We start from the raw sequence: 27,557 nt of genomic DNA, 5'->3' as shown, positions 1-27,557 counted from the left end.
TTTAGTACCAAATTGTTTCAGCAAAGGCAAACTTTAAGGAAAAGGCGTTTCTTCTATATACAGAAAATATTTTGACATATTTCACAATGTTGTTGTGGTTGATATTATATTACTGGATCTCTGAACACCACAGTGAGTGCTCAGCAGATCGTCTGTCATTTTGTTGCTCTAAATTCAAGTTTGGCTCTTTTCCTTTTGTCACATGGTTCTGCTCTTGAACTCAAAGATGCCACGCATTTTACTAGGGTGATAACCCTGCAGTGCTCTAATAACTGTGCACCCACAGTGTGTCTACAGTAACTGATCGGACACGCAGATAACCCAGCAGTCGGCAGTGAGAAGTACGTTTGTGTGTTTTCATGCAAGAGTGATCTTCAGTTGTGTGCCTTGTCCTGTTAGTTAGCATTCAGGGAGAAATTAGATCTCCGTCATCCCTCGTTCTCAGATTGTGGACGATAAAAGCTAAATATCCAAGTGGAGATTTATACTCTCCCCCGAGACGACAGCGCTCTGAATACTGTTTAACATTCCTGCACAGGGTTAATGAGTAACACAAAGGAGGGGCCACTGACAGCACACCAGTCAACACAGAGACATTGCTCATGACATTCATACAACAGTTTATTTTTACTCTCGTCGAATTTAATTCTTAGTTATAGTTTTGGTAGAGTATCAATTGATATATATACATAATATAAATCCTAAGGCCTAGCGGGTGAGCAGCCTGATTATTTCTATTATGCAGTTCTAGGATCTTGAATGCTGTTATTAATTTACACCTAATGAAACCTTAAGGATGTGAACATTGTGTACTTTTAAGTGGAAACAGCAGAAATGGAGGTTTTTGTATGGACATGTTGCCTTTACTCAAAGAAGATTTAATTTTACTCAAATTACTTTGTTTACCAAGCATATCAGACATTGGTATCCGTTAGTTTTGAGATTTGTATACGATTACATTGACTCCTAGTTGAATTGCCTTTCACTGAACGAGTCAAACAGAGACAGAATCCTTCAAAATGTGCCTTACATTTGGTCTAAGATACTTAATGATGCTCAGGAGTAGAATGTTTGGCATCCGCCTAAAGACGACCCAGACAAAGTTTTGTAACACACAGGCTTTTGTTCCCAGGCTTAGATCAGCTGAAATCAGACACTGTAAATGCACGGAAAAAAGGCATTTTACAGGAGATTCCTACATTTATGGATGGTGTGTCAGTAGGTTTCACCTGCAATTTATAGATTTTTGTGATGCAGAATGTGATTGTATCAAATGAATGAAAAGACTAACTACAGTAAATCTCCTGGTGCTCTTTTGAGCTGCAGTGTTTGACTTTAGCCGATGCAAAGCAGTTCTTTTTATAAGGCTTTTAAAAATACTATTTTACATTACAACCAGATGTCTCGGGCTATAATTTTCTCAAAAAGTCACAGGCTGGGATTCCAAACCTCAATTGCAGTGTGTTCTTAGTACATAGTAATTAGTTCTTCATTTAGTGAAAACAAACCCCAGAGCGCTGAGAGGGTAAACATCGTTAGAGTTCCTGTGAGGGACAATGCTGCTCTCAGAGGAAGATATCAGGGAATTTCCAGTAGGATGCGTGTTTGCTGTCTATTTGTCCATCAAAGTCTAAGAAACGATTTTAATCGATAGATGAAAGGTATGTGGCCATAAAACGCGTAATGAAGTGGATCATTTACAGATGCAAAATATATTCTGTCCCTGAACTCCAGAGGTCCTCTGCAGTTTTCCAGAGGAGGTGAAGGTGTGAACGCAAATGTCCTATTGAGAGCCTCCGGTTGTTTTCGTCCTTAATTTGGTCAGATGATAGGAGCACAACGAATCAGAGAGGGCTATGCCGTGACATAAAAGACCCTACCAGCAAGCGGTTGTGAGTGTCTACGTCATATTTATTTCAACCCGTCCAGACTTGGACTTTTCAAACTAGAGTAGGGCCAGAACCGTTCCAAACTTCACCGTTTCAGCGGCTCAAAAACTTTGAGTAGTGTGGACGGCGGCCCCTCAGAGTTGATTTGATTTCAAACAAAAACGCAATAATGTGGATGTAGCCGGAGTAAAGATTTGATTTCTGTAACTCACCAATGTTTTTTGTCAGCTGCCTTGTTCTGTTAAAAGGAAGCTATTTCCCATCATTCATATTCTATGATTTATCATCATTGGTCATATGAAATCCTAATGCTAATGTGATGAAAATAATGATTCCATCTCTTCTGTTTTGTTTTTTTTCCTCCAGCCCAAAGCTCTTGGACAGTCGCTTCTTTCTGAGGTTTTCCACAGAGGCAACCTCATCGAGAGTGATTACTTTGGCCTCGAGTATCAGAACATGCAGATGAACTGGGTATGTACGCCAGGAAGCATGTCTTCAGTTTCCTGTTTGAAACAGCCACATTGAAAATCCAGGAACTGACATGCAAACTGATTACATGTGTCAGTTAGGTATTGACAAGCAAATTTAGGAAACATTTTAAAGGTCAACAGTCCCAGCGTGCTGACAGAGAGACCCAAGTCAGGGAACAGGACCAACTTCTGAGTCATTCCTCACTACTTCTAGCTAACTGGCTTCCTACAGCGCACACAGTGAGGTTGTGTTGTTTTCACTGGACCTGATCACTATATAATCTAAGCATATTTTTAACTCGTCTGACACATGTGCCCATATGTCAGACTTTCCATTATGTTATACTTCCAGAAACATAAGTGGAATTCAAGACCACCTTCAACTTTTGGTAAAGCAATGGAGAAGAGATATGAAAGTCATTTTGTTGACGTGTTTACTTGAATTATCAGCTTTAACGGTATCATTGCTCGTCTTTGCTATAACTTCCAAGGCTAACAATCTTTGTCAAAGGAAAAACACACTGGTAGCCAAGTAACCAGTTGGCTGTTTTATCGTTCTTTCTGTCTGTATTTTTCACTCGTAATGTATCATGATTTTTTTTTTTTAAAACAAACTTATGAGCAAATAATAAACAATAGAACATAAAGATTCACACGTCATTACATACATTCACGGCACTGCTGTGAACACAGTTAAACTGTCTAAAACAGACCAATAGGACTTAGCAAAAACTATTTAACTTAAATTGTCTTAAAACCTTCTAAAGAACAAAACTGTCTAAGCATTGATTAAGCTGTATATTTTGCATCATTCACATTTCCTGTGTAGAAAACCATTTAAATAAATAGGAAACAATGAAAAACATTTCTCATCTATAAACAGATCAAAGCCAACATATTGGTTTTGTTATAAGCAACAGATGGACAAGTATATCTATACTTTTCTTCCCCTGACATGCTTAAGTGTAACTATGAGCTGATAGAAGAATTGAGGTAAATATCAGCTGATACCAATTTCTCAATATATCATTCTGGATTAGGGACATTCCTCCCTCAATCAGGCCCAGCTGTAATAAGACAGTCAGTGAATGTTTGTAGCCAGCATTTGCCCACAAGATTGTGGCAAAACATTGCAGCATATCTCTGCTATCATCTAGATGCTGACACAATATACAAACTGTGTGTTGTGAGAGCAATTTAAGATAAAGCTGTCACCACCTGTCAGATTTTGTAAAAACATCTCATAATATTGGATGATTTCTTTCCTTTAGGTTTGGCTGGAACCCACAAAACCCGTTTTTAAACAAGTCAGAAGTAAGTGAGATAAATTATTAGCTCAGGTTGCCTGTAATAGAAATGTGCATGTGTGTTGATGATGTGTTTCCATGTTTGTTTTTCAGGACCAGCAAATACCCTGTTTAGACTGGCAGTGAAATTCTTTCCTCCAGACCCTGGTCAGCTGCAGGAGGAGTACACAAGGTCAGTGACTGTAATTTCCTACTGGATAATACATTTATCTCTTGCATGTGCAGAAGGGCCTTTTTTTACTTCAGAAGCTCACGATTTTGGCTTCAGGGCATTCCAGTATTTGTCCTCCTACATTTTTTTATGTTTAGCTGCACCCAGTGAAAAGCCAATGCATGTGTCAATTTGTGTATTTATTTTGCTTTAACAAAAAACTTCAAGATATCACACAAAAATGTCAACGCAGCATTCACATTTGTAAAATTGACCTTGAGTAACATCGGACTTGCGTGTTCTCATGTTTTAGGTCAAGTACAGGGATTTAAGTTATCAGTTACTTTGATAGAATTATGCAGAGATTCTGGGGGCTGTATATCTCTGTACATAACAACCTTTTGGAAGCAACTTTACAATGGGAAAAAAAAAAATGTTTTAAAGTAAAACCGGAACTGGATCTGTACGCACAGATCCAGTCAGAGAAAATAGAATCCTGCTGAGAGAATTGTGGGAAAAAACTGCTCCTCTCCTAGTGTGATGTCAGAAAATACTTAAAAGCAACTCCCCTGCTTTTAAGATAATTATTTAATTTGTTACAAGTCTGAAGAAAACGGATGGCAATGGATTGATATTGGCTATTGAATAAATCAAGATGCAAGTGTTATGCCCATTCTTAATATGCTTGTTTGGAGTGGACTGTTCTGTCAGCTTTGCCTGTGTTAATGCGCACGCAGCAGCTACCTGCTACTCTACTCTTTTTTTTACCATTACATTTTTTTGTGGAGCATATGCCGCTATCCCGCTGCCACCACATTGCCATCAGCAGCAGTTGCCTCCATGCACTCACATTAGCGCCACCTCTTGTCTTCAGTTCAAGTCAGTCCCATTTACAACTCAACATAGTCTGACAGCAATAGAATGTTAGACGCCATAGACGTCTGCCTCTCCTTCCCTTGGTTATCCTCATATTGGCACCATCCATTAGCATCTGCAAGATTTACCCCACGCCCCCATTTCCCCTCTTCTCTTCTGCTTTTTCTTGTCCTGTGCACATGCACGGACGCCCCCTATTGTTGATTGGCTGGGATAGTATTGTTGGCCCAAACCTATTTGTTGCCCTTTTACAGAGCCTGGACTGTATAGAAACACACACAGAGAATGGACAGCTAGTTGACAATGAGGAGATATTATGAGGAGATATGTTTATTGATTTATGACTCACTCTACCTTTAATAAATCTAAATTTGTGATCTAGCAAGTTATTATAAAGAGTTGTTCCATGATTTGATCCATTGCATGATTTCTTTTTTGTTCCCATTGAACAAAAATGCTTGAACTCTGTATTTTTCTTTGTAGGTATTTATTCTCCCTGCAGATGAAGAGAGATTTGATGGAGGGCCGGTTGATCTGTACAGAAAATACTGCAGCCCTGTTGGCATCTCACCTCGTCCAGTGTATGTTTATGCTGTTATTGTAACTACAATGTTAAGAGTTTGGGTTTGAAACTTTGCAAATATATTGTAGCAGATGAAAATGACTCTCTTAATGTAATGACTGCATCTGAAAATGTATCTTTTTACAACAGCTGTAGTAATGTAAAAATGGTTTGGACGAGAACAATTAGGTAAATGCTTCAAATTCCATTTTAAGTGTATTTTAGTGAGAAATATTCAACCCTAACATTTAAGGGTCAATTCAGCTCTATTACATATATAACATTCTAATGTCATTGAATTTTGAATTGAATTGCCCATCAAATCCAATGTGTACACATTTAGAATCGATAGACTTTTCTAAATAAACCTCTTCTCCACAGCGGAGATTGGCGACTATGACGACATAGCAGACGAAGACTACCTGAGGAGCAACAAGATGCTACCTTACCAGGAGAGGGTGCAAGAGAGGATCATGGAGCTCCACCGCAGGCATCTGTAAGTTGTGCCGCCTTGTCTATAAGTAGCCTTGTTTCCATGTTGCATTCTCAGTGCTGCTCATTTACCTGAACGACTGTTTTGTTGTTATCACATTCTTAAGTCCCTTTACCATTGGTCAAAAAACTCATTGACATCTGGAATTTGTCTGCAATGTTAATGGATTCAATTGGCATTCACTCTCGGTTTAAAAGACTCTGCAGCTCCGTCTCTGATGATTTTATGGAAACCAAACTCCAGGGTGAACACATCAATTTGGTAACGCATTGGGGTCAGAGAGCGGCTCAGTCATTGTTACATTTGTGACTTCGAACATTACGTACCTGAGAAAAAATCAGAAAGACAAACACGTACTGTCAATAGAAGATAAGTCAATTGCATTTTGTTAGTGGGTTACTCGCATTTAAATTACGTGCAAATTTTGAAAGTCTGCTCCTCTTCTAGCTCCTTAAAACAATATTTATCCTTTACATTTTCTGATGCAGTGTCTCATACCAACCACAGAAAACCCCAGATGAGGACCAGGCTGCAGCAGCCTTTTGTCTCAGCTGCTGACTTCACACTTATGCTCAACTCTGTTGTGCACATTTCATAATATTCTTTATTTTTCTATAATCTTGCTATGCCTCTTAAATTATAGTAAAGTAAAACACTTAAAAGTATAGCTACTTACTTTAAAGTTAAGTATATAAACAATATACCAAGTGTAGTAAAACAACCCTTTAGCTTGAGTAACTGTGATTGATTCCTAACTCCTGACACCATGTTAAGCCAGTTTACTGTGACATCGTCACAGCTTGGCTAAGGACAGGGCTGTCACGGTCTGGCCTCAAACCTAAGCACAGTTGTGGTTCAGTGCAGTTAACCTCCTGCTGTGACGTCTTGGGGATACAAATGATCAGTGTAATCACAGTAAAACCAAGGAAACAACATTAGCGAGAAGCAAAAACTGTTTTTGTGAGAGGTGTAAAATAATACACTGGTTCATAGATTACATGTAAAAATTTGGTTTTCATGGTGTCATTTGCTTTTGTTAAATGCATACATACCTCTTCACTCTCACTGGATGTTATGCCTATGCCGTACTGGATGCGTGTGCAGCCTGTGCCTGCTGCTATATGAGGTTTCTGGTATGATTGGTGTCCTTGAATAGAGTAGGTCTATGTATTCGACTAAATATCAGGATTCTACAGTAAGAAGCGGTGTATCTTTTGGTCTCGCAATAACAATAAAAACCTTTAAAAACAAATTACTGGATTCAGTCAATAAAAATTATAGTGCTTTTTACCTTGAAATAGGTACAGGAAGTGTCAGTGTCAGTTTCAAATATTTATGTTTGTGATATTCCACAGATCTGGAAATTGAAACTGTGGTAAAAGATCATTTTCACTGTCTATTTAGGTGTGAAGTGAACATGGTATGCAGAGAAATTGGAAATGGTCATTGCTGAGAAAGCAAAAAGCTGCTGGGTGAATTAGAAAATGTCTCTTTCAGTCGTCATATGTTGTTTGGAGTAAAGGGTGTGCGATTGACAAACAAATAATGCCATGATATAGGGCTGCTCGATTATGGAAAATCATAATCACGATTATTTTTGGACCATATCAAAATCACGATTATTAGTATATGTGCCCTTAGTCTCAAGTATATGCCTAATTTTTGTGATCACTTCCGGTTCCGGTAAACACAGAGGATGGCTGCGTGTCTTATTCCTCCGTGAAACCAGGATATCGGTGCCCGGTTATTCAAACCCTTAATGATGGCAACCCTAACACTCTCTGACCGGCTGACCGGTGTGGAGAAATGCGGGTCCAGTCTGTCCGATCTGAGCAGCCAGGCGGGAGCGCGCTTGAGAATAGCGGTGAGCGGCGCGGCCGCTACATGGTCTGCTGCTGCCCTCCCTGCTTTTCCACTCGTGCTGTTTTATTCACCGCCATTCACCACACACACAACTCCCCTCCTTCACTTTACAGCAGCTTGAGAGTGAGAGCCAGTCAGCTGGGCCGCTGAATGCTTTGGGGGAAGGACTGAATTGCGCATGCGTGTTGCTTTAACTTGATTATAGTAGTTTGGAGATCGTTTGACCCCATAATCGTAATCACGATTAAATTTCGATTAATCGAGCAGCCCTACCATGATATCTTCTGGGATTTTGTCTATGATAATAAGTAGACCATATTTAACATCCCTACAGTGTTTGCAAAAGACATCCTAATGTGTGCTTTTTGACGTGATATTAATTGATGGTTGTTGCACCAAAGTTTGGAGACATAAATCATACAATTTAGGCAGAACTAAGTGGCGGAACCATTTTCTGTCAAGCCAGTCTTTTTCTCGGGTCTGAAGTATTCCAAAGTTGTTTCTAACTATCTCGCCCTCTGTGTAATTGGTGACTACATATGTCATGTTTTGCCATCTGTTGCTTTTCATCTCATAATTAACTTTTTGTGGAGAACGATTCGGCTACCTTTCACTTGTGTATATTCTTCATATTCTTTTGTTGGTTAGTTTTGCAGAGAGTCAAACAATGGCAAGTGATTTCCGATGGACATAGTTAGCAGATTGGTGTCTTTAAGAAAATACAGTCATTGAGGAGGATCCACTTTAAACAATTAATCTAACAAGGAGCATTATGAAGCTGAAGGTGTCTGTGTTTTGCCTTCTGTTGGTGTTTGTTCAGTCATTTTTAACTTCACTCAGGCTTTGTTAGGAAGCTTATCCCAGCTCAACTTGTAGTGCGGTGGCAATGTATGCCTATACTTGCACAGTGCATGCCCTCTGCGCAAACTCTGGAATCTATGCTACATGACACATTGAACTCTGAGAGCCTTAAATTCCAAATTATACCACAACATTTTTCATTTGCCATTTGGAAGCAGGGATACACTGCACTTCCATCTTCCCTGTGGCTTCAAACACAAATGTTAAGTGGTAACTATGATCAGGTCATTGAAAAAAGACAATATTCCTGCTGAAAAACTATAAAAGGGGTTTTTCCCATTCCAGAATTTAGACCCTGACAAAACCCTTCTCTGCACTTTTCCCACCACCAGCCTGCTTGTATTCACAGTACTATCCTGTGGCCAACGGGGGCTCTTTTCAACCCAGTGTATCAGGCAGCTCTAAAGACCTTTGCTAATCTCTTCCCTCAGTTGCCAGGGTGGAAGCACAATCGGCAAGTTCCCTGGCCTAATCCCCTGCTCTGGCTGGTCTATTAGCCATAAGGCCAGTGGGGAAGGGGAGGGCCCTAAGGAGATTGCACTGCTTAACGGCTGAACAAAATTAGAATGTGGTGATGATTGGATGGATATGTCTTCCTAACATGCTGTTTGGTTGTAATCACATAGTTTTAGATAACGTTTCTCAAATCCTCATAGTTGTAAGGGATTTCAGGTTACACTATTTGGCACATGATACAATCTTACTTTGTTCAGATTGTGTGCAGTAAATCACAAGGAAAATTGCACAATATCCAGTAGGTTACATACCATTGGCTCCACAATTCTCATTCATTGCAATGTGCATCATTAAAATATGCTGTGCGTATATATATATATATATATATCTATATATATATATATATATACACACACACACCAGCACAGTATAACATGTTTATACCTGTAAAGCCTCAGCCTGTTGAGTGTTAATTCAACTCAAGCTGTTGACCTCGTCTTCATAATGTATGGTTAAAAAAAACCCATCTGGTTTTATTCAAGGATCATATGGCAAATGACAGATGTACTGGTATTGCATAAAAATGATACAAGGTATAAATTAATTACTTAAAATGTGATAATCGTTAAGGGATCTTTAAGAACTATGAAAAGGTTAATGTGTTTATTTTATTTTTTATGGAGTGCATTTCATAAACAACAATTCAAGCTGTGCTACATAATATATCAATGACTTAAAATACTATTATAAAAATAGAATTCTGGATATACATGATTTGTCATGGTGAGGTCATAGATTAGAACCAATGTTTATAGGTCAGTTTTGGACTTCATAATTGGTGATAATGTTGTTTTCTATCTACAACTGTTATTGTTATTGACTTGATGTTGTTGCAAAAAACTATTCAGAGTGTATGCTTAATCAAAATATTTTGACTTGATTTTTGTGGGGTTGAGAAGATGATTTTTAGTTTTTTCCTTTTGCTGAGCTGAAAATTGAGGCTCCACCACTCATTGATTTATTTATTGCGCTTACCCTTAAATCTAAAGCAGTAAAGTCACCTAGTGATCAACTCAGTAAATTTGGATGTGAACTACAAAAATATTATGGGTAGTTTTATTGTTTTGTATCATTAAGCCTAGTAAAACTATGAAAAGGTTAAATGACTGAGGCTCCAGGATTAAGCCTTGGGGAACACCACATGCCATATTATTAAAAAAAAAAATTTGAAACTGTTATTTGAAACTGGTCTGAACCAATGTTGGACAGTGTCTAATTTTATAATCTGTATTATCTTGTGAGCCATGTCAACTGCGAACTGGACCCTGATGATCCAATAACCCAAGACTGAGATTTAACATGACCATAGGATCAAATTCAAACCAGTACATTATCTGTTTGTGTACTATAAGACCAGCTAGAAGTGTTTATGGGATTTAAATTTGTCTTCTCCAGGAGCCAGACTCCAGCTGAATCTGATTTTCAAATCCTGGAGATAGCACGTAAACTGGAGATGTACGGTGTCCGTTTTCACCCTGCAGCTGATCGAGAAGGCACCAAGATCAATCTGGCTGTTGCTCACATGGGTCTTCAGGTTTTTCAGGTAATTGTTTGTCGTTAAAGCTTTCTTTTGTTAACGTGACTTTTAGTCCCTAACCTTGTTTCTAAAGTTTATTACTCTCTTTGTTACATATTGTTTGCTCCCAGGGCAACACAAAGATAAATACCTTCAATTGGTCCAAGATTCGTAAACTAAGCTTCAAAAGAAAACGGTTCCTTATCAAGCTTCACCCAGAAGTCCATGTACGTATTAATGAAAAGATTTGTGTCCTTGTTTACAAATTGACTGTGTTGGATCACTTTGTTTTATTTATGTCTCAGAGTCTCTGCTAGGTGGACCAGCATGCTGTGTGCTTTCATTCAATTTTGTTTTGATCTTTGTTCGTAGGGGCCTCATCAGGACACTCTGGAGTTCATGATGGCCAGTCGAGACAATTGTAAAATCTTTTGGAAGATTTGTGTGGAATATCACTCATTCTTCCGCATGTTTGACCAACCCCTTCCCAAATCCAAAGCTATACTCTTCACGAGAGGCTCATCCTTTAGATACAGGTATTAAATGCTGACATAATAACAAAGTCATAAGTCATATTTGACGCTTGTTTATAGCGACTATGATGGCTCTTGTACAATGAAACATAAAAATGTTTGAGTGGTTTCATTATTAATTATTGTTTATTTTAATTAAAAACTCTTTCTCGACAGTGGAAGGACCCAGATGCAACTTGTGGACTATGTCAAGGAAAACGGAGTAAAGCGAACTCCTTACCAGAGGTGGGTGTTCCCTTATATGTAGCACATACACTGTTCATTGGAAAGACAGGTTGTTTGTCTTTCTTTTCTTCCAAAGCATGTACTAGGAAATGTTTGCACATTGTGTTTATCATAATGCTTCCTTTTTTTTCTTCAGGAGGAACAGTAAAATACGAATGTCTGCTCGTTCCCTAGCAACAGATGTGCCAAAACAGGTCAGTGGTGCTACAAAGATGATTCATTTCTGTAAAACCCTCTAAATATTGTACTTGATTAATAAATTAAAATAACTCTCCTCTTCTTAACTCTTTCCCTTTCCCTCCATTTTTCCCCTTGTACTGTCTGTGTTGCGTTGTTACAGAGCTTGTCATTCAATGACACTCTCAGGACCCCAGGCTCCCCTTCCTCCGCTACAGTGTCTTTCCATTCAGCACACATCCAAAGTGTTCTCCCAAGGACAGAACTCCAACCTCTGCCGCAGCCTTTTCCCACGCTGAGCCATTCTCCATCGCCTTCCCAGCAGCATCAGCAACAGCACCAGCAACAGCAGAAGCAGCCACACCCACAGCAGCTTCAGTCCCCTCTGCAAGCCACCAGACCCCCCAGCCCACCGAAGGAAGAACCTGTCAAGGCCGCTTCCCCATCCCACTACGCTTTTCAAGGTGCCCCTAGCAATCAGGCAGCAGTACACTGCAGCCCCTCGTTTGTGTGTGTAGAGAGTGGTACTTCCCAATCAAAGGCCTCCAAATATGGCAATGAGGATAATGAGCTTGGTGGAAGAAGGGGTCCTGGATGTTCGTTGGGAGGAGGCGGAGGGAAGAGGGGGAAGGGGGTTCTTACACCTGAAGCTTTCGAGGCAGAGCTTTTGCGCACGAAACAGAATCCCATGTTCTCAATGTCCGGCTCACCTCTACATGTTACTGAGGAGTTCATAGATGATGATCCCACTGAAATCTCCTTTTACGGTGGGGGGGCCGAGGCTTACTCTTTTGGTCTTGCTGATAAAGTACATCAGTTTCATGTTGTGGAAGAATCTGACCTCAGCAATAATAGGATCTTTAGTGTTGGCATTGAGGATCTGAATGGTAGCACCAATCCCTTCCCTGATAGCATTGTTGGTCTCTCTGAGACCAGCTCCTTAGTGAATAACCGCTCAGAGTGCAGTTCCCTGGACAACCTCGGGCTCAGCTCTGCAGGTGAGTCCATGTCAGCTGGTTATGGAGGCCCAGACACCTCCTCGCTTCGCCTGCCAGGCTCTGACATCCAGTCAGAGGCCAGCTCAATGGTCAACTTCCCAGCGTACTCCATACGCTCTGAAAGCAGCTCTGCCTTGCAGTTCACTGACCTGGTGGAGCAGCTCGAGCAGCTCAGCTACCCACCTACAGCCACTGAGGGCTCAGGGAATGGCAGCTCTGATTCAGACTCTGACTGGGGCTCTGACAGCATCCTTCCCCCTGAGCAGAACCTGTTCTACAGTAATCCCCTGACAGGGAGCAGCGGTATAGAGGGTTTCCTTCTTCAGTGCCACAACCTGCAGGCCCTGGGCCTCGCAGACACCTCTGCATCCCCTCATATTAAAATGTAACATGTCCACACCACTTTTGAGGCCACAGTCGAGGGCTGTACAATCATAGAAAACAAAATTCTATACTGGGTAGTGGAGGAAGAAACGTGTTCCCTTTGTTAGTTTTCTGCAGTAGCACTTGTTTTTATCTATCAGTGATTTGACCTGGTGTCCTTGCTACACCTGCCGTGATACTTTTTTTATAATCATTCCTGTCTTCTCATAAAACTCATCTTTTGTTGAGCACTCCTATTCAGAGCAAAGGTTAGTGGGTGATTTGGGGTGTATCCTTTAAGTGCAGAATATTTGTGCTTCTACTATGGCAAATTTTTTATGTTTTACATCATTTAAAAGGACCTGTCGTCAGAATATCTTAGATTGGCTTTCTGAATACATAGCAGTTCAAGTCAGCATCCACCATTTGACTTGATTGTCTGACAATGATTTGAATATTGGAAGAAAAAAAAAATAACTTAAGGAATTTAGAAAGACATTTGATCATATTTTGAGCAATAAACAGGCTGTCAATTTTTACAAGCCTAATTCACAGTAAACAAATTCTGAACTATTATCAGGCTTTGAAATCTCTTATCGCAGAAGGTACTTGTTGTGCATCATTAATATATCTGTAATCTGATATCTAATCTCAGGGGTAAAAATTTAACTTATAGTTGTCCAGGTTCAGTGATCCTCACAGACCTGTAGTAAAAACAAAACATTACATGGGTCCTGATGTTCCATATGCACTTGTGTGCCTCACTGACATCTACTGGCTGAAATAGATGGAGCAGTTTCACATCAGACTAATCCTCAGTCAGTAGTAGTTGAAGGATAAATAACAAAATTTCAGTAATTAACATTTAGCTACATGTTTAGTTAAGTAGAAGACTGTAGGCAATGTACTCATGAGCCATTAAGTAGACTGTAAACACCACCTTCTACAAAACGAATGTATCATCTTACTCATATGTAAGGCCTTGGTAAACATAAATGAACAATGTACGATTAGTGTTTGATACACTAGTGATTGCTAATTATTAAGACTGTGTGATATCAGAGTTTGTGACTTTCCTGGAGACCCTTTTCAGAATAGCAGGTATTGTTGGCTTTTATTGTGGTAAAGGTTATCGGTGCTTCGCCTGCTCTGGCGTGCGGCCGTCGCCACGTTTCAGGGTTTTAGCATTGGCTATCCTCAGGATTTGCCAACGTGGTGTTTTGTTTTTTGGAAGGAAACGGGGGATCTTTTGCACATTAGCTTTGATTTATTTTCTTATTGTTTTTCTATATTGGGCGTTTTAAGCATTAATATAGGAACGGTAGTTTTCGATCATGTGATCACATGCCATCAGTAATATACTTGCATGCACAAAAGCTTTTTACTAAGTGTTATCCTCCCTCCAGGCTTCAGAGATCAGGGGTGTCTGGTCTTGTCAAGTCTGACTTGAAATGATTTGACTGCACCGTAGAACACAGAAATCTGATATATTTGCAGTGTGTTGTTTCTTCACGGATATCATTTCCTCTGAGCCCGATGGTTAATTTCCTTTTCTTCGAGCCTACTTTAATCTGCTTGAAAGAAGATTTCACATGAGTTTCTGCAAACTTAGCTCTTTCGTGTCCATGTGACAGTGTCTTATTTAGTCAGCAGCACTTGCACCACAGTGCCTTGAAGCACTTACCTTTGCTCTTTTCATGCAGTATGCTTTTATCTCAGGTGCCTGTTTACTTAAATAGGTTCAGGACTTTCCTGTCAACCACCTCTGTGGTATAGGAGCCGTGTTAACGATTAGCTTTCCTCTTTCATAAGTCAGAAGACTGTTGATAAATAGTCACCTGTTGTCATTGTCATTTTGAAGGATGGCGAGAAGCCATTTGTATTTTTTCTCATGAAAATAGAGAAATGTATTTTCAGAAGTATTATTTTGAAATCCCTCTACAATCACAAGTGTGGACAGTTGTCTCTGTGTGGAGCACCACTTTTTCACAAATAACATCACTTAAAGTATAACAAGTGGAGTTCTGATGAAGGGTTTGTTTTGATGTTTTTTCTACTTTTTACATTTCGCCTTGGTTCCTTGTCTGCCATGTCACACTTGCCAAATCTCAACGTTTACGATTTAATCCTTGACGGGCTGACTTTTATAACCAGCTATGCTAACTGCACTTATGCATCAAGTAATCCTCACTTAATCCTGAACTTGTATATTTACTAATTATACACTACTTGTGCTTAATGTTTGTATGTTTTACTCTCAAGAATAAAGTAATCACTTTTGGGTACCATGAATGTCAGATTCTTTTTGAGATGCAGACTGAAATCATTCAAGCAATGCTCATGTAATTCTTTCGACCCCTGTGGTGGGACACATTCTTTCAATGGCGATGTGAAAGATTCTTATAATCCAGAACTAACGACTCATAATACTTATATAGCACTCTTATAGAATCCTTCAGGTTTGTGGGGATATAATATAAAACCCGATTGAAAATATTGTGTATAGTTGAATTGTTTTAATTGCTGGGGTGACATGTAGTAGCATTATGCTCTGAAAAGTTTTATTGCTGCACACTTGAGCCAGTACCTTTTCATTTTCTGAACAATTGCATTCACAAGTCCCGGAGAATTTGAACCTAACCATGTTAGTGTGGTGTTCTTGGTAGTGTAACGGAATTAAAAGCCAGTATTGTCTTGCAACAATTCGGTAAACACAATCATTTTCTTTCAATATTTGAGGCTACAGTCTCTTATGCTGTTGGGGATTGGTATCTACTCATACACAAGATTCTTCAACCTTATTCCAGCTGTGTGTGTACGCACTCACTGTTTAGACAGGCTTTGTGCCAAGTCATTCCACAGCAAAACCCCTGTCCTCCTGCAGTGGAGCCTGAAGTCTGCCCTCTCCTCCTCTAATGTCGTTCCCCTGTGGGGCCCTTCAGATAAACTATAAACAAACTTTTTGCCTTCCAGACGAGCCGCATTCTTGATAAGTCTTTTGCGTGAGCAATCATTTCCGGGTCGAGCTCTGACTTTTTTTTTTTTCCTCTCGGCCTTCCCCATTCCTTTTTTCCTCTCTCCCTTTTTTCCCTCTAATAAAATTAGAAGAACAGCTGTGGTGACCTGTGACTTGGTAAAGAGGACAGCCCGGCGTTTCATCTACTTGTTTGTTTCCTCGTTTGTTGTGTAGTGAAGCTCTCAGGCAGAACAAAAGCAGCAGGACCTGTTCTCTCAACTGGAACTATGCTCGTATAAGTTGGTGATGAATCACTTCTCCCTCTGGTAGACAACTCTGAAAACAATGGCAGAAGGGGGAAAATGTGGGAACCATTACTTGGCTTTGGTCGACTCGGCTGTTTCCTCTTTCATTTGTGGCCAATGTGTGTGATGAACCATTTCACTTGTTTTGTTGAAATGTGCAGTGTTTTTTCTCCCAGAGGAAATTAGATAATTAAGGAGAAACTGGTTAGAAGAAGATAAAGCTCCAGTATATAACGTTGTTACACATTTTCTATTGTATTAGTTTAACTTTGTTTTGAAAAGCATCAGTGTTGACGTAAACTCGTCCCATTACAAAAGTTCATGTTCGGCCTCTTTTGGTAGACTCATTCAACCCTTGTGATTCTTTTTTTTGTTGTTTTCACTTAGCCAGCCTTTACGCTGTAATTTGATTTCAGCTGTTTTTCCCGCTTCCATAGAATCCGTCGTGGACAGCCCTCAGCTCTCGCCCTTCAACTCCAAGGATCCCCTCTGCCTGTCGCCCTCCTTCCAGATGTCCACCCTCAGCCTGCCGGGCCAGGCCCCGTCACCCCTGCAAAGCCCCATCATGAGCGAGGTGGGCAGCAATGCCAGGCTAGAGGAGGAGGAGGAGGGCAGGAGGAAGGTACACAGCTTACATGCCACCTTTCCACCCCCTGCCTCACAATCCATATTTAAAAGAGCAGATATCACAGACTTGACCCTCCTTGTAATGTTTCACGGGATGAAATGTTCAGTTTTCTCATGAGAGTTCTTCACTTAATTTGATCACTTCTGTCTCTATTAGCGATATCCTACCGACAAGGCCTACTTCATTGCCAAAGAGATTCTGACCACAGAGCGGACGTACCTCAAAGACCTCGAGGTCATCACTGTGGTGAGTTGATCATTTTTTAACTAGTGCAGTGTTCGTGGACGTTGTGTGCAGAGCTTTTTATAAACAGTCTATGGTCCAGAGTAAGGTTAGAAAACTGTGTTCATCCTACCTGGTTTATCTGCAATTATCTGCATGTCGGCTATTCCGTTTAAGTAATTGCGACAATGTTTGAACCAAGGTCTGTAATTAATTAAAATAAAGTTGTGTATTCGCTAGATAAAAAGTATTGCGACAACAAAATAAATGTTAGGCTTTTACTTTGTAGAAAAATTGCCAAGTATCAAGTGAAATAAATAAGCAGATTATTAAAATGATCTGGCGGGCCAGATGTTATTGCTGATCTGCCAGTTTTGAAGGCCGTCATTTATCTATTGGTATATTATCCAAGTTCGTAAAAGAAGTTCTACTCTGTCTTCAGACTGCTTGCTAAGCCCCTCCCCCACATTTGTTCAAGACACTGTCTGCCGGATTATTCAAATATTATTAATATTGAACATATTTTATGTCTAAATCGCACCAAATTCAACAATGCACTTCCCTGGGCCATCAACAATACAAATGCCAAGTATGAAGCTGATAAGATGACTGGTTCTGGAGTTCTTAGGGCAAACAGATAGATAGATAGAAATATTATATTCTCTTATTTGGATTTACCAAGGATTATATTGTTCCTGTATCCAGTGGTTCCGCAGCGCTGTGGTCAAAGAAAACGCCATGCCCGAAGGCCTGATGACCCTCCTCTTCTCCAACATCGACCCAATCTATGAGTTCCACAGAGGCTTCCTCAAGGAGTTAGACCAGAGGCTGGCTCTCTGGTAGGTGGTCCTTCACTGTTTTTATGTGTGGCCAGATCTATTCAGACTCCTCACGTTAAAGTAACAAATATATAATCGCCATACCTGTGTTTCACCAGGGAAGGACGATCGAATGCTCACGTCAAAGGCGACTACCAGCGGATTGGTGATGTGATGCTTAGGAACATGTGTGCTCTGAAGGTGATTTCTTAGCTCTTGAAATAACATCAACACCTATACTCTTGTTTGACTGGCGAACAGTGTTAACATTTTTATGCTCATCATCCTCAGGCGTTCACCAGCTACCTGCAGAAGCACGATGAGGTTTTGACAGAGTTGGAGAAGGCCAGCAAGAGATTGAAGAAGCTGGAAACTGTCTACAAGGAGTTTGAGCTGCAGAAAGTGTGCTACCTGCCCCTCAACACGTTCCTACTCAAGCCAATCCAGCGCCTCATGCACTACAAACTCATCCTGGAGAGGCTATGCAAACACTACTCCCCTGAACAACGAGATCACGACGACTGCAAGGGTGAGTTCTCATAGCTCCTGTTCACACCTGCCATCAACATCCATCCTGAGTGATCTTATCTAAAGTGTATAGCGTTAAGTTCGCCTGTTCACACCTGGTAATAAAATCCATCTTTTCTGGGATTGTATATTACTTCCCTGCTCTATATGCAAAGTTTACAGATGTGTCTGACGTGACTGTGTTGGTCTGTGTCAGCAAGAGCAAGGGAGAGAGAGGATGTAGGATGGGGTGAATCTTGTGCATCTGAGCAGTGAAGATTTTAGCTACTTAAGAAAAGTATCAATCATGGCCACAAACCAATCTGCATATGGACGATGAGAAGCCAACAAACATGATATAACTGTATTGGGAGATGCAAGCAGAGTAGGCAGTCCTTCATTTGAGGCCCAGGACACGTGTTCACAGTGTTACAGACCACCTCTGAATGTGGTTTGAGTGATAAGACCAGAGAACACATCCGGGTATGTTCAGAAGTGAACTTAGCATTGACCACTTTTGATCAGATCACTCAAGAGGAATGTTAATACCAGTTCATAGATCCAAGTCCTTTCATCTACGAGAAATATGACATCAATTTAATTTCTTCTTAAATATCCAGTGAAATTGTGTCGATTACATTAGAACTCACTGCATTATTCCACCTGACAGCTCACACAACTCATGTGCATCTAAGGTCCAGTATTTAATTGGAGTGATGTGTAATTGTTGATGTTCATCTGTTATGTTGAAATTGTTTAAAAAAATGTCAAATGGAATTGAATGATTTGTGGAAAAACTACATAAATACATTTTAGTCAGTTGATAATGAGGCAGATATGTTACTATTTTGGATTCTGATCATTTGTCTTTCTATGCAGAGGCTCTGAAGGAAGTAGCAGAGATAGCCACTCAACTCCAGAGTAGTCTCATCCGGCTGGAGAATTTCCAGAAGCTGACAGAGCTGCAGAGAGACCTGATTGGTATAGAGAACTTGACGGCTCCAGGGAGGGTGAGTGCAATGACACAGAGGAGAGGGTAGGGGGCGCTGTGAAACTTGTTAAAAACTGCATATGAAATCTAACAAGCTTCTCCTGTCTTCAGGAGTTCATACGAGAGGGATGTCTTTACAAGCTCACCAAGAAAGGGCTGCAGCAAAGAATGTTTTTCCTGGTTCGTACAAAACTCCAACCACTGTAACTCGAATTTAACCTTCTGCAATGATTGCATACTTGAAACTATCTCGTGACGTGTCTGTCCTCTTTTCAGTTCTCAGACATGCTCCTCTACACAAGTAAAGGTGTGACTGCAACCAATCAGTTCAAAGTGCACGGCCAGCTGCCCCTTCATGGCATGATAGTGAGTATTCAAGCTATAAATATATCCTGAATCCTGAATGAGATGTGCAGGTGAGGGTGTCAGCACCAAGGATTTTCAGTATGAGCTGATCAGTGTGGCAGTGTGTTGAGAAGGAAGGGGCTGGGTCTCCTAACTGTGCACGTCTCTGCTTTACTCCTGGATGCAGCTCATAGTGCTGGATGCACCGGTAAGTCCTCTGAGCTTTGCCAGATCGGACGCAAAAACCCGACCCTCCCCATCCCCATGCTTGTGTAGGCAGATCACAAAAAACACACTTAACACATGACCCAAGACTCAACTGTCATCTCAGTCCTCACAACTATCTATTGTAGTCATATAAACAATTATGTTAAGTTTCCCTCTCCAGAATTGATCCAGTATGGACAGTGAATGAAAGGCTGAATGGAAGGACGGACATGGTGTGACTCCATATCTATGTAGCTGCTCCAGTAGAGGCCGTTTGGCAGATCTCTCTAACTTGAGACTTTCTGACTCAGTTCCCCCTCTTGTCAGTTCCTAATCTCAAACCACTGTAAACACACAAAGCTGTTCAGATCTCCATCAGAACACAGCAACTCCTTCCTCCACCAGACTCAATTTCTCGGATTGTCTCCTTTGTGTGTAGGTGGAGGAGAGTGAGAATGAGTGGTCTGTCCCCCACTGCTTCACCATCTACTCTGCTCAGCGGACCATCGTGGTGGCTGCCAGGTGAGTTCTCTCGCCAGCCGGGTTTCAGATGTGACTATCGGGAAATGTAGTCACACATTTTCCAGAGTTTGTCTTTCACATATACAGAACTCAGTAGGAGATTGTACGGGTCAGACTTTTTACACAACAACAGAAAAATGTGCAGCCCATTCAGGGGAGGGGTGACGCCTGACTAGAGCATGCAGGAGCCAGGACATCACTGGCTCGGACATTTGCATTCTCACATAATATTTTGTGAGGAAATTTCAGGAAAATGTCAGGAGTTCAGTGTATATCTGGAAGCAGCTTTAGACTTAAACATATATACAGAAATCTGTTGTGTTTTGTGTAAATGATGAGACAACAATGCCAATTTGTATTGTTAAAGTAATAGAAAATAGCTAAAAAAAATCTTTATCTAGTAGATCCTTATGATATATGGGCATTTAAGTTTGCTGATATACACTAATATGAAAACTTTGGTTTGACAGAATTCAAAATTTATTTGGTTAAATTGTAAAATAAGCCTCAATTATATTTCTTTGTCATAATGGGTTTGGTTGATTTATCATTATTTTATTATTTTAATCCCTTATATCCATATCCGTCATGGCTCAAAATAATGAAGTGGTTAAAATAATCTGGTTAATCTGATCATATGACGGCAAAAATTATGGACAAACGCTCAAAAATAAAACCCAGCTGTTGATGAACTGGTTTTATCCTTTAATAGTAGCCAAGCAGATTATATTATATTATGCAATGCAGAACAAAACATTTAAATCCGACTTCAAAAGAAATGCTCTTTAATACAGCTCCCCCTAGTGTCTGGATGAATAACTTTCTACCAAAATGTCTAATTCACTGCTGTCATTTATTTCGTGTTTTTTATTTTCAGTTCTAAAGTGGAGATGGGAAAGTGGATTGAGGATCTGAACCTGGCTATCGACATGGCCAAGAAGTCGCATGAAAAATCCAACATCTTCTTCGATCCTGGACTCAGCGATCGCTCCAACCGTAAGATTTACCTCAATATTGTGTGTAAATGTGAAGTAACCGCAAACCTGATGTTTGTTACACTTGTGAAAATATGTTTTCCCCCTTGGGACATACCAACCATCCGGATGTACAGTTAATCCCTTCCCTCGGCACTACTTCCTGTCCCCCCTCCTCCTTTCCCTCTTCTCCCACGGGCTCCTCCTCCCTCAGGGTCGTCGGACGAGGTTTCTCTGGAGCAGGAGTCAGAGGATGACATGAACTCCTCCCGGACCTCGCTGGACAAGCAGACGCATCACCGTGCCAACACAACCATGCATGTGTGCTGGCATCGCAACACCAGTGTGTCTATGTCCGATCACAGCCTGGCTGTGGAGGTACTCCTCCTCCGCCAACATTGAGACACGTGCACAAACATTTTCACACCCAAATACTCACAGACCATCACTGGTTCTACTCATACATTAATGACATCAACTGTCCCATCAGCGGCTTCAATCCAATCGGCCGTGGTCCCTCTGGTCCCCATCTTGGACATTTGACCTTCTCGTCCTAACCCTTAACTTTCCTCCAATGTCCCTCTTTCCCCTAGTCACTGTTAATTCCCTGTGTTTGAGTTGTCTCTGTTGTTTATTGAAGTCTGCTCCTAATGCAAATTATTTTCATAATGTGCATCCACGAGTTTGTTATTTTTCCCCCTGACACTAATATTTTCACTTCACAGACCTGGAGGATTTCCTAACTGGTTTCTCTTCATCCCTTCTCTTCTTCCTCTCAAAGCTAACATGCTAACACTTCTCTGCACCCTCTTTTCTCTGCCTTTTCACCCTCCCAGTCTACGGCTCTCCAGCTGTTTCCCCAGAGCTCCCTCCGCGTTATCTCCTGGGCCAAGGCCAAAGACCAAACACCATCACACACGTTTGCTGGTACCGAAACCAGAACCTGTCTCTTACTGATTACCTGCGCATGAATCAGGTACTAGCGTCACGGGCCACAGCAGAAAATAAGAAGACCACAGGGTTGATGGCAGTTAGTCAAGTATTTAAGCTCATACTTACTGAGTTTTTTTTTTTTGACATCATACATTATATTTATGGACAGATCATATTTCATCCTACACATGTCAATAGATACAAGCTCAAAACAGACTGCACGACTTCCACACAAATCAGAAATAATCTTTTGTTGCCCAGGGAATCGGTTTGATCTGTAATGATCAAATATGGATCACTTTGGCAAGAAACATGAGAACTCAAACATGCAGGCTCCAAACATTAAACTATCAATTTATGAATAATACTTCAATTTACAAGAAAACCACAGGTGTGCAGCAGAACTAAGTTGAACATTGACCTTTAAACTGTGGAAGATGTTCTCCAACTTTACTTTGACCAACATGTTTTTGATCGCTCGTCTTTATTGCCTTTTTATTGACCTATTTTAGCAGTGATTACTTCAGTCAGTGCAATATTATCTTCACTGATATAATCAATAACAGGAGAATATAACCTAACTTGCATTAGTGTGTATTTACATATAAACATCAGGATGAACCTAAACACCAGAATGTGGTCAATAAAAAAAATCACTCTGTGGCGATTCCTTACATTCATTATACAGGTCAGTGCAGCAATCCTTTTGGTTGTACATGTGAAATAATCTTAACCATAAGTTAGACATTTTATGATTTAACTTTAAAATGTTCCTTCATTTATAGTTGCCAAAATAGTACTAGAATAGTATATAAAAGGAATGAAAAGCTTCATTTGAAAAGGCCACAGTCTCCATTAAAGGGAGTTCCTCTCCCCTACACAAACAGTGAATCTCCTGAAACACTTGTCAGGTCAGTCACCTGGCTGAGTCTGTTGGGGTTCAGGATGCCCCACAATTGCAGTCTGTTATTAGAAGGGGGGGGCCTTAAAGAGACAGGAGCTAAAACCAAGGGCTTTACAAAGAGGCTGGAAACAGGAGCTGCAGCAAACGACAGTATGAGGACAGTGATGTGTTTTGTTTACATCAGAGCATGTAAACCATTTGACATGCTCTGATGTAAACAAAACACATCAGCACAAGTAATAACACTTAATGATCAACCTCACAGTGAGCGTAATTTCTGCTGAAAGGCATGATCAATGGATGGAAATACCACACGTATTAATAGGTTAACAAATCACAACCAGTCACTCCCTCACAAGCATAAATCACTGACCTGTTGTTTGGAATGAATGAACATTTATTCCAGTCATTCAGTCACTTCTGTCTCACCCATGTGTTTTCTGTTCTGTCCACATGTATAGAACCAGCTGTCGGGGTACCTCCTGAGGAAGTTCAAGAATAGTAACGGCTGGCAGAAACTCTGGGTTGTTTTCACCAACTTCTGCTTGTTCTTCTACAAGACTCACCAGGTCAGCCCCCAAATCTTTGCACGCATTGTTTCTGCCGACCCAGTAAAAACATTTGAACTGAGGTGAGAGGGACTGTTGTTGTTTTACAGGATGACTTCCCGCTGGCCAGTCTGCCCCTGCTCGGCTACACAGTCAGCACCCCAGAAGAGGCTGACAGCATTCACAAGGAGTACGTCTTCAAGCTGCAGTTCAAGTCCCATGTTTACTTCTTCCGAGCGGAAAGCGAGTACACCTTCGAAAGGTACGAGCACGTTCCCTATTTCACCATTTACTCCATGACTCGTAGGCAGTGTGGTACACTTCACAGGGTAATTAAATAACACTGGTTTTTATGATAGCCATTTTCAGACATGAACACAGAAGAATGACCACACAAATTAAAACCTGACTTTCTCCAGAGTTTGTTCACACTTGAACAACACAGGAAATTCTCCCCTAAGATGCATTCACAGCAACGCAGAGATCTCTGGAGCGTTCAGGCCTGCAGCAAACTCTCAACATCTTTGTCGGAGTCGCCTACGTGAATGGCACCACTTTTTCATCTCGAGATATTTGTATTAATTTCACATTTATGTGTCTGTTGCTTGTGGGGAATCATCCAGGGGATCCTCCTGCTGTGGTCTCATTAGGGCTCATTTGCACATTATCCAGAGTTTTTACTACGAGGCTGGTGGGAGAACCTCCTCTCAGTCTGACGTTTGTCTTCTCACAAACAGCCCCTCTCCGGTGATTCGCCAAAGTTTAGTTCTTGTCTGAAATCAGCTGACGCTACATTCCATTCTTCTTCACAGATGGATGGAGGTGATCAAGAGTGCTGCCAGCACCACGGGACGGATGAACCTGCTCATACCTAAAGGAGGTCCCATGGAGATGAACGGAAAATGAATCAAACACCATGTGTCCAGAGGCTGGGCCTCTAAGACTCAAATACGCTCAACTCAGACTCACTTTCAATTAACAAATAACTGAACATTTTGACATTAACAAGATGAGACTGAAAGTTGCTGCCAGTTTTAAAGTGTTAACTTTTCCCTGCTTAACTTCTGTAAAGGGCTGTGTATTTTTTGGTCTTTGATAAATGGTGTAAATGATAAGAGTTGTCTCAGTATACAGGATATAATGAAAGGGAGACTTGTACATTATGATCAACTTTTTTTTATGTTTGTTTGTTTTTTTGCTTGTGTGACGCTCAATTGGGCTGTTGATATCGACTGATAGAACCGGAAATACCGATTTATGGGACCAAATCCAAAACAAAGGGCTTAAGTTTCAGCTTTTTGAGGGACTTTTTTTCCACCTGAAGCTTTGTCTGGTTTCGACACTGAGCGAAAGGAAACATGTTATACAGTATGTGGAAAAATGAAGGAACAGGATGGTATGTGCGCTCTACTTTCGAAAGCCAGAGGTGTGTGTGTGTGTGTGTGAAAGAGAGAGAGAGGGAGAGAGATGGAGGTGAGGAGAAAGTTAATGAAATGTTAAAACAGGTTTGAGACGAGAAGCCGTTCAATTCTTGGAGATTCTGTGGGAAAAAAATTCAGTCTGCTGTTGGTCAGAGACGCTTCAGACAGAGAGAACTTTAGCAGGATTTTAAGTATCTGCCTGTATAAAGTGTCGTAGTGCCAGTCCACTTCAGAGGCTTCATTTGCCTGTTCGTGGAAGGATGAAGCTTTTGTTTTAAATCAATTGAAATGGGAGCGGTTCTACTTAATACTCCTGATTAGTCAGGCAGCACTATGCCTGTGTGGTGGTACATTAATCTCAAATATAGTCTATTGTCCTGTTGTTAATTTTTTGCATAGGGATAACAACTCAAGGAAACACTGTGCAGTGGCAGATTTTCCCTCTGAAAGCAGAAGAACATATTTTGAAGTAACTGTTCTCAGTGATTGGGTCTTTGTGTTCTCAAATGGGAGTGGACTTATGGGACGGCAAGGACTCCAGTTACTTAGTGTGCTACAAGCAATCACAGTACTATTCGGTAAATCATTTTTTATGGAGACTGGAACCTTAACTCTCCATTTGCATGTGTATGTGTGTGCATGTGTCTGTGCGTGTGTTTGCATGTGTCTGTGCAGAAAAGCCAACCGTGTAGTCCCACCTACACCCGCCTCCGGAACCAGTGACGGACAGTGATAATGGAGGTCATCGACGTCCTAACATTCTGTGTGTGTAAGAGACTGACTCTGTTGCACAGTTAACATTGAGTATGTTACTCCTATTTATTGTTTAGCATGTCTTCAGGGCCGTGCTCCTGTGTGCCCTTGTGTAGTCTTCATGTTATACCAGTGAAAACCTAACGAATAAAAGATCATTTCAGTCAGAGTTGGCTTCTTCTGTTTGCTGGCAGTAATAAGCAATTTCTTCACTTTGTTTGTTGCTGAGTTACCAGAAAACATCTTGTCTCCAGATGTCAAGCAAATATCTGGTGGTAGACTTGTATATCTGAGGTGTTTACCTCAAGGGACTTTACACCGTGTCAGTACAGGAAGATTTTCACTCTCCGTAATACACAGATATGGCCCTTTTTAGCCCCTTGTTAGCATCATCTCTTTAAAAATAACCCCAAATATATAATAACTATTTGCAAAGATCCGAATCTGAGAGACGCTCATTTCTTGTGAGAAGGTGACCTCCTTTCCCAATAACAACTTTGTATTAACTTATTTAACAGGAAAACGGCAACAGGCTTGGCTTTTAATTGCACATTATTTTCAAACGCTTATTGATTTTCTCCTAGTTTTGTTTTTTGAACACTGCATGGCTGGTAAAACAAAATGAGTTAACTCATCACAGTGCGTTTAATATGATCACTAAAACATTGTTTAATGTAAGTAATGCTCTCAGTGTAGAACATATTCACTTGCCAAGACCCTGTGGACCCCTTGGATTCAATTGTTCACTTATTTACTCACAATGTTAAAGTCTCTCTGACCCATACTACATATCCCTGTTTTCTACTGCAGATGCAATGTCAGCATTCTAAGGACAAAACGTACACACGGAACCTCTGTAAAAAAAACTGAGCTGCAGCAAAAGTGAAATACTGTAACACCTCGACAGATACAGTGGAAATTGGTTTCCTATTGTTACCCAGGTTAACAGGCTGGAAAGTTAGAGAAAATTAGTCCAGATAACAGCATCTCTCATTGAGCCTTTCTCTGAGATTAAGTTGTCAGCTGGACTTTATTAGCAAGGTTCTGCAGAAGTGTTTAGCAGTCCCACACAAAGTAGGGCATTCCTCAGGCATGTCCAAACAACGAGAGCACTGGGTGGGGTGGCTTCCCCAGAACTGCCAATATCACACGTCTGCCAGGGAAATCTGCTCAAACACTTTTCTGTCAGGGAGTGGAGAAGGTGTGTTCTCTCATTACTGTCTGCTGCTGGGATGTTTGGCTTTCAAAAACAACTGCTGCACACAACATTGACTCCTTTCTCTTCATGTAATGGGAAAAGTGAAAAGAGCTAATGCATGATCTGCTCATGAAATGGGTTGCATTCAGAACTGAGACACAGGAAAGTTTTGGTTTCCTTACAATGGCTCAATCTAATCCCGACTAGAGGGAACACATAATGACTGACCTTTCTCAACAGAAATACAAGATGATGAGTCTGCAGGCGTCTTGTGATGGGGCACAACAGCAGGGCCGCACACAAACACTGAATTCTGAGGCCCACAGCCCGACCACATCCAATTTAACACCCACCCACAGATAATGTTTAAATTGCTGGGAGCTAATAATTAAGAGAAAAGAAGAATCCCACAGGTAAATCTAATGCTAAATCCCAGCAGCCCAGCTTTGCATCAAGAGTGGAAATAGAACTACCAGGGCACCCTGACTACATACACTACCACACAACAGACACTCATCAATGTGT

General features: G+C 40.8%; 1 protein-coding gene across 3 annotated transcripts in view; it reads left to right on the top strand.

Moving 5' to 3' along the window:
- The window catches only part of farp2 (FERM, RhoGEF and pleckstrin domain protein 2), a 32,499-nt gene extending 6,496 nt beyond the window's left edge, over positions 1-26,003 (top strand). Inside the window, exons 3-28 of one of the 3 annotated variants that reach the window (XM_062394781.1) lie at positions 2,256-2,360; positions 3,631-3,673; positions 3,760-3,838; positions 5,177-5,274; positions 5,637-5,751; positions 10,384-10,531; positions 10,636-10,731; positions 10,877-11,040; positions 11,194-11,262; positions 11,399-11,456; positions 11,603-11,903; positions 16,499-16,635; positions 16,846-16,935; positions 17,617-17,750; positions 17,849-17,930; positions 18,021-18,258; positions 19,116-19,246; positions 19,339-19,407; positions 19,504-19,593; positions 19,760-19,780; positions 20,219-20,301; positions 21,179-21,297; positions 21,490-21,653; positions 23,574-23,681; positions 23,771-23,922; positions 24,473-26,003. In XM_062394781.1, coding sequence (XP_062250765.1) covers positions 2,256-2,360; positions 3,631-3,673; positions 3,760-3,838; positions 5,177-5,274; positions 5,637-5,751; positions 10,384-10,531; positions 10,636-10,731; positions 10,877-11,040; positions 11,194-11,262; positions 11,399-11,456; positions 11,603-11,903; positions 16,499-16,635; positions 16,846-16,935; positions 17,617-17,750; positions 17,849-17,930; positions 18,021-18,258; positions 19,116-19,246; positions 19,339-19,407; positions 19,504-19,593; positions 19,760-19,780; positions 20,219-20,301; positions 21,179-21,297; positions 21,490-21,653; positions 23,574-23,681; positions 23,771-23,922; positions 24,473-24,566 — 2,988 coding nt within the window. In that variant the 3' untranslated portion in view covers positions 24,567-26,003. Of the gene's footprint in view, positions 1-2,255; positions 2,361-3,630; positions 3,674-3,759; positions 3,839-5,176; positions 5,275-5,636; positions 5,752-10,383; positions 10,532-10,635; positions 10,732-10,876; positions 11,041-11,193; positions 11,263-11,398; positions 11,457-11,602; positions 11,904-16,498; positions 16,684-16,845; positions 16,936-17,616; positions 17,751-17,848; positions 17,931-18,020; positions 18,259-19,115; positions 19,247-19,338; positions 19,408-19,503; positions 19,594-19,759; positions 19,781-20,218; positions 20,302-21,178; positions 21,298-21,489; positions 21,654-23,573; positions 23,682-23,770; positions 23,923-24,472 lie in introns of all 3 variants that reach the window. The other 2 variants (XM_062394779.1, XM_062394780.1) reach the window with 2 other exon arrangements.
- The last annotated feature ends 1,554 nt before the right edge of the window (positions 26,004-27,557 follow it).

Source organism: Platichthys flesus, chromosome 9, assembly GCF_949316205.1.
Source record: "Platichthys flesus chromosome 9, fPlaFle2.1, whole genome shotgun sequence".
Classification (NCBI taxonomy): domain Eukaryota; kingdom Metazoa; phylum Chordata; class Actinopteri; order Pleuronectiformes; family Pleuronectidae; genus Platichthys; species Platichthys flesus.
The sequence above is the reverse complement of the archived record's forward strand: the minus strand, read 5'-3'. Positions and strand labels throughout refer to the sequence as shown.